We start from the raw sequence: 6923 nt of genomic DNA, 5'->3' as shown, positions 1-6923 counted from the left end.
ACATTCTGTACTCTCAAACCCATTTTCTCATCCACAATAATTAAAAACCACATCCAAATCTTTTCCTTTATTTCAGTTTGACAAAATAGCCAGAAAAGCTTCTATAAAAATACGCTCTCTACAAATGTCTTGGGGCCGTGAAACAAAACAAGTGTGTAGAAGAATCCAGTTAAGCCCCTTTGCTCGCAACCAACACCCACACAAACATAAATTAATCCTTTTTAAATTATCCACAAACAAAATATACACCATTTGCAGCTGAATTAAATTATGTCATTCAAGTGGCGGCGGCAAAGAGACACAAGACGCAAACCTGTTGCACACCGACAAAGTGTTTTGGTCCATATGGAAAGACAACAGTTTGCATCAGAAAAGGCAACTTGTTTGTTTCGGCGTCTTATCTTCTCAAGCCGAAATGTAACGGAGCGAGCGAGGACGAAGCACCTGGAGAAGATGACGACGAAATAAGAGAAGACGTTTCATAGTTAATACAAAGAAGAGATTCCATAGGCATCTAATTGAGTTATGAGAACCTGATGTGACGCTCCCCAGTCTCCTCTGCAGGGCCTCCAGTCTGGAGATGTAGTCAGTGAGGGCTCGGTCGGGGTCGTAGCTCTGCAGGTGGGCGCAGGTGAGCATCCCGGGATCTCCGCCCGCGTGAAACCTTAGACGCAAGAAATCAATCATTCAAAATTGACATTTCTTTTTCTTTTTTTCTTTTTTTTTGGTGGAGGCTTCTGAATCTTGTCCTACCTGTGCTGTGCGGAGGAGATGGGCGACCGCGGGGATTCCCGCCCGCTGCGTCCCCTGCTTGAGCCCCCGCCTCGGTCACGGTACATGTCTCCGCCCGGGTGGAGGTAATCTCTGTCATCAGTGCCTGATGAACAAAACACGAGTTTATGTATAATGGCTGCTTTAGGTATAATGAATAATTTTCCCGGAGAAAAGGGGAAAAAAAAAACAGGCAACTAAATTGAGTACACCCCTATGTGAAAATGCAAAAATTGGGCCCATTTAGCCTTTTCCGATCCCCAGTCTCAGGTGTGAATGGGGAGCAAATATGTTTAATATGGTATTATCGCTTTCACACGGCCGTGTGTTTGATTTACCGATCATCTGCGTGATTTCACTTTTCTGAGTGTTACAGGAAGTAGTGTTGCTCATGCCCGTCGTTTTGTGCCAGCGCTTGACAAGGAAACGCATTCTGGGGAAGAAAAAAATAATAATACAAGTCACTGGAGTAAAAATAATTTGTTGAATTGTTTTCTGTCTGCGACTTACCTGGAGAGGGCGATGGCGACACGCACGGCCGAGCGGAAGCGCGTGAGCCCCCGCCCTCGCTGCCACCGCAGGCCGACGCCCAGCCCCTCCGAGGGTCGGCCTCCCATCCTGGAGAGAAGGGCTAGTGTGGCTTCCTCGCACTCCTGGAAGCCACCTAGCAGCAGCAGAAGGTACTTTTTCTGGTAGATGAGAGCCTTGCGGAAGCTCTCTGCGCGCAGGTATCTGCCGTACATCCTCTGCAGGGGACAAGCGAGGACGCTCAGATTCTCTTTCAACACTTATCCCACTTAATAGTGACCTACCAACAAATCTAGTTGACCAACTCACCAACTATATTTTCCGACCCATCCAAAATACCAAACATACTAACCTACTTACCTAACCTACCCAACACAACCACCTGCTGAGAACATCCAACATACATTAACATACAGTACGCAACTCACCAAACAAGTGACCTAACCTATCCTACCTACCTAACAAACCTACCAACTGCGCTACTTACCTAACCTATACCTACCTAATGACCTACCCAGCAACCTCCCCCCCTACTTGCAGCAACTTACCTACCAACCTATTTAACTAACCTACCTACCTAACAACCAAGCAATCCCTCTACCAACACCATTACCATTGTGGTATAAATAGTCCAAACATATAGTTTTATTAAACTTACTTGCCTAACTTAGATATCTACCCATCCTATTAACCAAATTACCGACCAACCAACCAACCAACCAACCTACCTAATGACCCACCCACCAAATCAACCTACCATACCAACCTAACCACCAAAGCCACCACAACAACAGATTTACTTACCTTTATAACCACACTACCAAATCAAACCAACCAACGGTCACTAACTTACCTAGAGACCCTACCAAACCTACCGTACCTTACAAACTAACCACCCTACCTACCAGCCAACCCTACCAAAATACAGAACTAACCTATATTTCCTAAACTATCCACTCTACTTAACCAGCCTGCCTACTAACTTATCCACCCTACCTAACCTGATCCCACCAACCCAACTAAACTTCCCTACCCGACTAGTACCTACCTAACCAACCTTCCGTACTTACCTGTGCAACCTACATACCTGCAGAACCAACCTACCCTACTTAACTAACCAACCTACCATAGTTATATATTTAGCTAGTTACCTACCTACACAACATACTCTACCAACCTACTTTCTCTAACCACCTAGTTTCCCACCTTAGTTGTTGTGTTGCACGGAACTTAATTTCAATCCACAATCCTCCCTTCTGACCTTGAGTGCAGCGTTGTCCGCCTCAGGTCCGGTTATCTCCCTCAGCATGCCGGTTCTGATTTCTCCTCGGAGCCGGGCCACCTGAGCGAGGGCCTGATGTAAGGCTTTCTCCAAACGGACCTTCTCCCGACTCCACGTTTCCTTCTCCTGAGAGAGCAGCAGCGCGTCGGTGGACGCTCCTCTCTTCCCGCTGGACTGAGAAAGAAACTTTTAAGTCAGAACAGTAATGCACACATCCACTGCAGTACCATGTTGTGCTGGAAAATATGTACTTGAGTGTAATGAGCAGAAAACAGAGTGGGTTCAATGTAGAGTCATTGTCAGTATTTCCATATTTAATGACACTTATGTCATCCTTACAGCGTCGCCCGCGTGCCGGTAGCAGCGGAGCTCTTCTTCCAGCCGCAGCGAGTGGTTCCTCAGGTCGTTCTTCTCCTCCGTCAGGCGGCCCACGAAACCTGTCAGCTCGGCGTTCTGCCGGAGCAGACGCTCGGTCAGGGAGGAGCTCGATGAGGAGCCTCCCGCCAACAGGGCGGCGCTCTAAGGAGGGGAGTAAACATGAGCGAAGCGTATCTCTGTTAGTATCTCTTAGCTGCCGCCATTTTGTGGAGAGTATTCTACATAGTACTGCTCACCTCTGGGAGAGTTGGAAGAGGTGGAGACTGCTGCAGCATGCTGATGACATCATCAACACTGGACTGGAGCAGCGACAGTTCTTCACTGTCGATCTCAGCAGTGGTTTTGTTTGCCATGCCGCGGATCTTGGAGGCAACGAGGTGCAGTTTACCCAAGATGGTGTCCGCCGTGCGCCAAGGGCCATGGTGGCGTTCGTGGTGCGGCCCGGCTCCGCCCTCCCGAGCCAACCTCTCCTCCAGTCGCTCCTTGTCCTCCTCCAGGCCCCTCCGCCTCGCCTCCTCATTCGCCAGCAGGTCCCGCGTCTCCGACAGCCGCGCTTCCAGGCTCTCCAGCTGGGCCCGGGCATCCAGCAGAGCCTCGTTGTGCTGCCTTGCCTTGAGGCCCGCCAGAGTAAGCTCCTCGTCCTTTCTCAGCACTTCAAGCTTCTCAGCCTCTATTTGACTGAGGAGACGCACCACCTAGAAAACATCATTTTATTTTTTGATTTATTTGTTTATTTATGTTGCCGATCACACAACAACTCAACCCCCACCTGTGCCTGCTTGTCATACAGCTCTTTGTGCAGCCCTTCCAGAAGGTTCTCCTCCTGGCCTCCGCCTACCCGCATCTCCCACTCGGTGCCCAGCGCGGAGCTCATCTCGCGGGCTTTGGCTCGCTCCGTCTCCAGCTGCACTTGGAGCTCCTGGAGCCGCCTGTGGAGGCTCAGCTTCTCCCTCTCGGCCTGCTGGCATAGGCGGGAGGAGGCCTGGCGCTCCTGCTCCAAGGTGGACGTCAGCTGCTCCGCTTGGTTCTTTTGCTCCTCCATAGCCAGGTTCAAGTCCTTGGAAAGAAAAGTCCAAATTGGTTTGCGTTGTGCCGGTTTGAGCTGACGAGGTCTTACCTCCAGTTGTTCTCGAGCGTTCTCCTCGTTCCGATTCACGCGACGCCGCTCCTTCTCCATGGCCCACTGAAGCTCTCGGCCTTTCCGGCTCTCCTCCAACAGCTGCTCATTCAGCGCGTCCACCTCCGAGGCCTTCTGCGATACCTCCGCCCTGCAGGCAATTATAACAGTTATTTTAAATGTACTAATATATTCCTCATTTGGTTATTATTTTATTTTTTCAACCTGTTTTTTTGCATGATTGGTTTAAGAAGGCTTGTAGACATTTTCTCACCTGAGCGCATCCAGTTCTTTGAGATGCTTGTGTTGCGATATGAGCGTGGTCTCCAGCTCCAGTTTGGTTTGCGACAGTTCCCCCTTCAGCTCCTCCAGCAGCAGCCTGTCGGCCGGCGGCGCGCCGTCGGCATCGCCTCCGCCCCGATGCGCCGTCGCACCCAATAAGGTGGCAGGTCGTGCACCTAAAGGAGGAAATCGAACTTCTTTTGTGTGTCTTTCCATTTATATGTCACGTCGCAGCCTGTTTCAAAGCGCCTTGCCTTGATGGAGGAGCTCCATCTGACCTCGGAGCTGATGGATCTCAGTGATGAGACTGGACCGGTCTGCGGTGTGGAGGGAACCCAGCGCTTCTCTGTGATGAGCATCCTGGACACGGACCAAAATAACCACCATTCGATTGATGATTAGAAGAAAACGGAATGGGAGGGAAAAAGGAATAATGATTTAATTATTAGTTTTAAAATGATTTTTGCTTTATTAATATAGTAAATCTAAAATACATTAATTACTTAAAACATAAAAAAAATAGCTGAATAATTGCTTGAATAATTAATTTTAACAAATTTTATATTTTAATTCCCAATTAATAATTAATCTATGATAGGAAAAATGAATTATTTATTTTAATTATTAGTTTTAAAATTATTTTTGCTTTTTTAATATAGTAAATCTAAAATACATTAATTCCTTAACATATAAAAAATAACTTAATTGCTTGAATAATTAATTTGTGCACATATTTTATTCCAATTAATAATTAATCTAGATATAATCAAGTCATGCTTAAAAATTAATCAATAAAATAGCTATGGTTTTAATAAATGATAGTCTTGATTTTATTTTTTACAGCAATTCAAAAAAATAATAGCTTTTCAAGAATTTATTTTATGATTAGATAGCAAACGGATTATTACATCTGAAATAACTAAAGTGATATTAAAAAAACAATGAAAGAACTGAAGTAATAAATAATTGTTTTATAATAAGTAAAATAAGTGAAACATTTTTTGTGTTACTATTTTTGTAAGTCGATGTCGACAAACCGGATTAAAAAAACAAAAAACAAAAATGAACTCAAATATCAATAAGTCATTATTTTAAGAATTTAATCACGATTTAAACTATGATTATTTTACAAATTAATTCTTCAATAATGAATAACAAATTTTAAATGTTTTTTTTTTTCAAACTTTTAACTTTGTTTTGATGTTTATGCTAATATAGTTTAAAAAGAAATGTTAGAAAAAACAAATTCCTACTAATCTGTGATATAAATTCTAGAAGTGATACGAGTGGCATTATTGTCACCTGCTCGGCCAGCCTGCGCTCCAGCTGGTTAAGGTGGATGACGGCATCGCTGGTGTCCATCAGATCTAAGTGGCTGTAGAGGGCGCACTTAAGCACACTGCGCTCCCTCATGAACACTTGGCGCACCGCTTCCAAGAGCTTCCCACGCCAATCCGCAGAGTCGCCCGACACCTAGCACACAAATACGAGCGTCAACTGTGCTAATTTACGTGAGGCCATTTCACGTTTTATGTTAGCGTTAAGCTAGTGCACTTTCATTAGACATTTTTTTGTGTCTGTGTTTTAACATTTCAGTCTATTTTGTTTTGTGTGTCAGTTTTATAGAAAACGTAATTTAAGTGTGATAAATAAACAGCTTGAAGTAAGCAGACTGTACCTCTTATTTGGACAACTGTGCGGTTAAGAAAGTGAGAAAATGTGCTTAAAAAATACTTTTAAAAAGTGTGTTTTAATACCTCTGAGAGTTTGAAATTTCAAATGAGTTTAATGTATGTGGTAGGGGTAAAAGTATCATAAACAAAAACCTGTGTGGTCTGCATGTGAGCAATGAGGCCTTTGAGGGACTCTATGGTAGCCAGCAGGGCATCTCTCTCCTTCAGCCAGACCTGCAGATTCAAATGGCAGCCGGGCTCGCTTTCAGAAACGGGAAGTTCTGACAGAGAGAGAACGTGCATGCCCTCCTGGTGCACCTCACGCAGCAATGACTGTATGGAGAAACAACAATGAGGCATTAGAAAATGGAATGAGTTTTAAATCTCAGTTAGGGTTTCAAATTAGGATTACACTAATTCCCACAATAATTCCGGTTGTACCTTGATCCTATCAGGTAATACAGGGTCATCCACTTCTCTTCTGGCACCTTCAGGTGTCACCCTGAACTCCTGCTGAAGTCCAACCGGAAGGTCATATCCGGTCCTCTGGCTGTAATCGGAGCTGCTGTCTGCGACAAGGAACAAAAGTCACATTGAGAAAAGGATCATAATTGATTTGAATCAGAAAATGTTGGAGATGGAACCCAAGGACAGCAGATAAATTGAAAACAGGAGGCCCCAGAATTGAACCCTGTGGAACACCACGCAACTTAATTGAATCGGGGAGATGCACACTGCTAATCATAACTGATTGTTTATCATTGTTTATTATTATCGACCTTACCACTCGTGTAGCCATCTTTGAACTGTGATAGCGGCCGATCTTGTCTCGATGAGGGGACCTAAAAAGAGAATTACGGGGGGAAAAAAAAGTGGTGATTTCTTGGGCATT

General features: G+C 44.9%; 1 protein-coding gene across 8 annotated transcripts in view; it reads right to left on the bottom strand.

Moving 5' to 3' along the window:
- Positions 1–52: 52 nt before the first annotated feature.
- The window catches only part of akap9 (A kinase (PRKA) anchor protein 9), a 45769-nt gene continuing 38898 nt past the window's right edge, over positions 53–6923 (bottom strand). For all 8 annotated transcript variants that reach the window (XM_077507662.1, XM_077507667.1, XM_077507663.1 and 5 more), the window contains 16 exons: positions 6816–6873; positions 6473–6600; positions 6185–6364; positions 5661–5831; positions 4613–4718; positions 4351–4534; positions 4077–4227; positions 3729–4016; positions 3196–3654; positions 2921–3100; positions 2561–2755; positions 1282–1517; positions 1110–1204; positions 754–877; positions 534–664; positions 53–444 (listed from right to left, as the gene is read on the bottom strand). In XM_077507662.1, the coding sequence (XP_077363788.1) occupies positions 398–444; positions 534–664; positions 754–877; positions 1110–1204; positions 1282–1517; positions 2561–2755; positions 2921–3100; positions 3196–3654; positions 3729–4016; positions 4077–4227; positions 4351–4534; positions 4613–4718; positions 5661–5831; positions 6185–6364; positions 6473–6600; positions 6816–6873 (2733 nt within the window). In that variant the 3' untranslated portion in view covers positions 53–397. The remainder of the gene's footprint in view (positions 445–533; positions 665–753; positions 878–1109; positions 1205–1281; positions 1518–2560; positions 2756–2920; positions 3101–3195; positions 3655–3728; positions 4017–4076; positions 4228–4350; positions 4535–4612; positions 4719–5660; positions 5832–6184; positions 6365–6472; positions 6601–6815; positions 6874–6923) is intronic.

The sequence above is a fragment of the Festucalex cinctus genome, chromosome 19, assembly GCF_051991245.1.
Source record: "Festucalex cinctus isolate MCC-2025b chromosome 19, RoL_Fcin_1.0, whole genome shotgun sequence".
Classification (NCBI taxonomy): Eukaryota; Metazoa; Chordata; class Actinopteri; order Syngnathiformes; family Syngnathidae; genus Festucalex; species Festucalex cinctus.
Note: the sequence above shows the minus strand (reverse complement) of the source record. Positions and strands in the feature narration are given on the sequence as shown.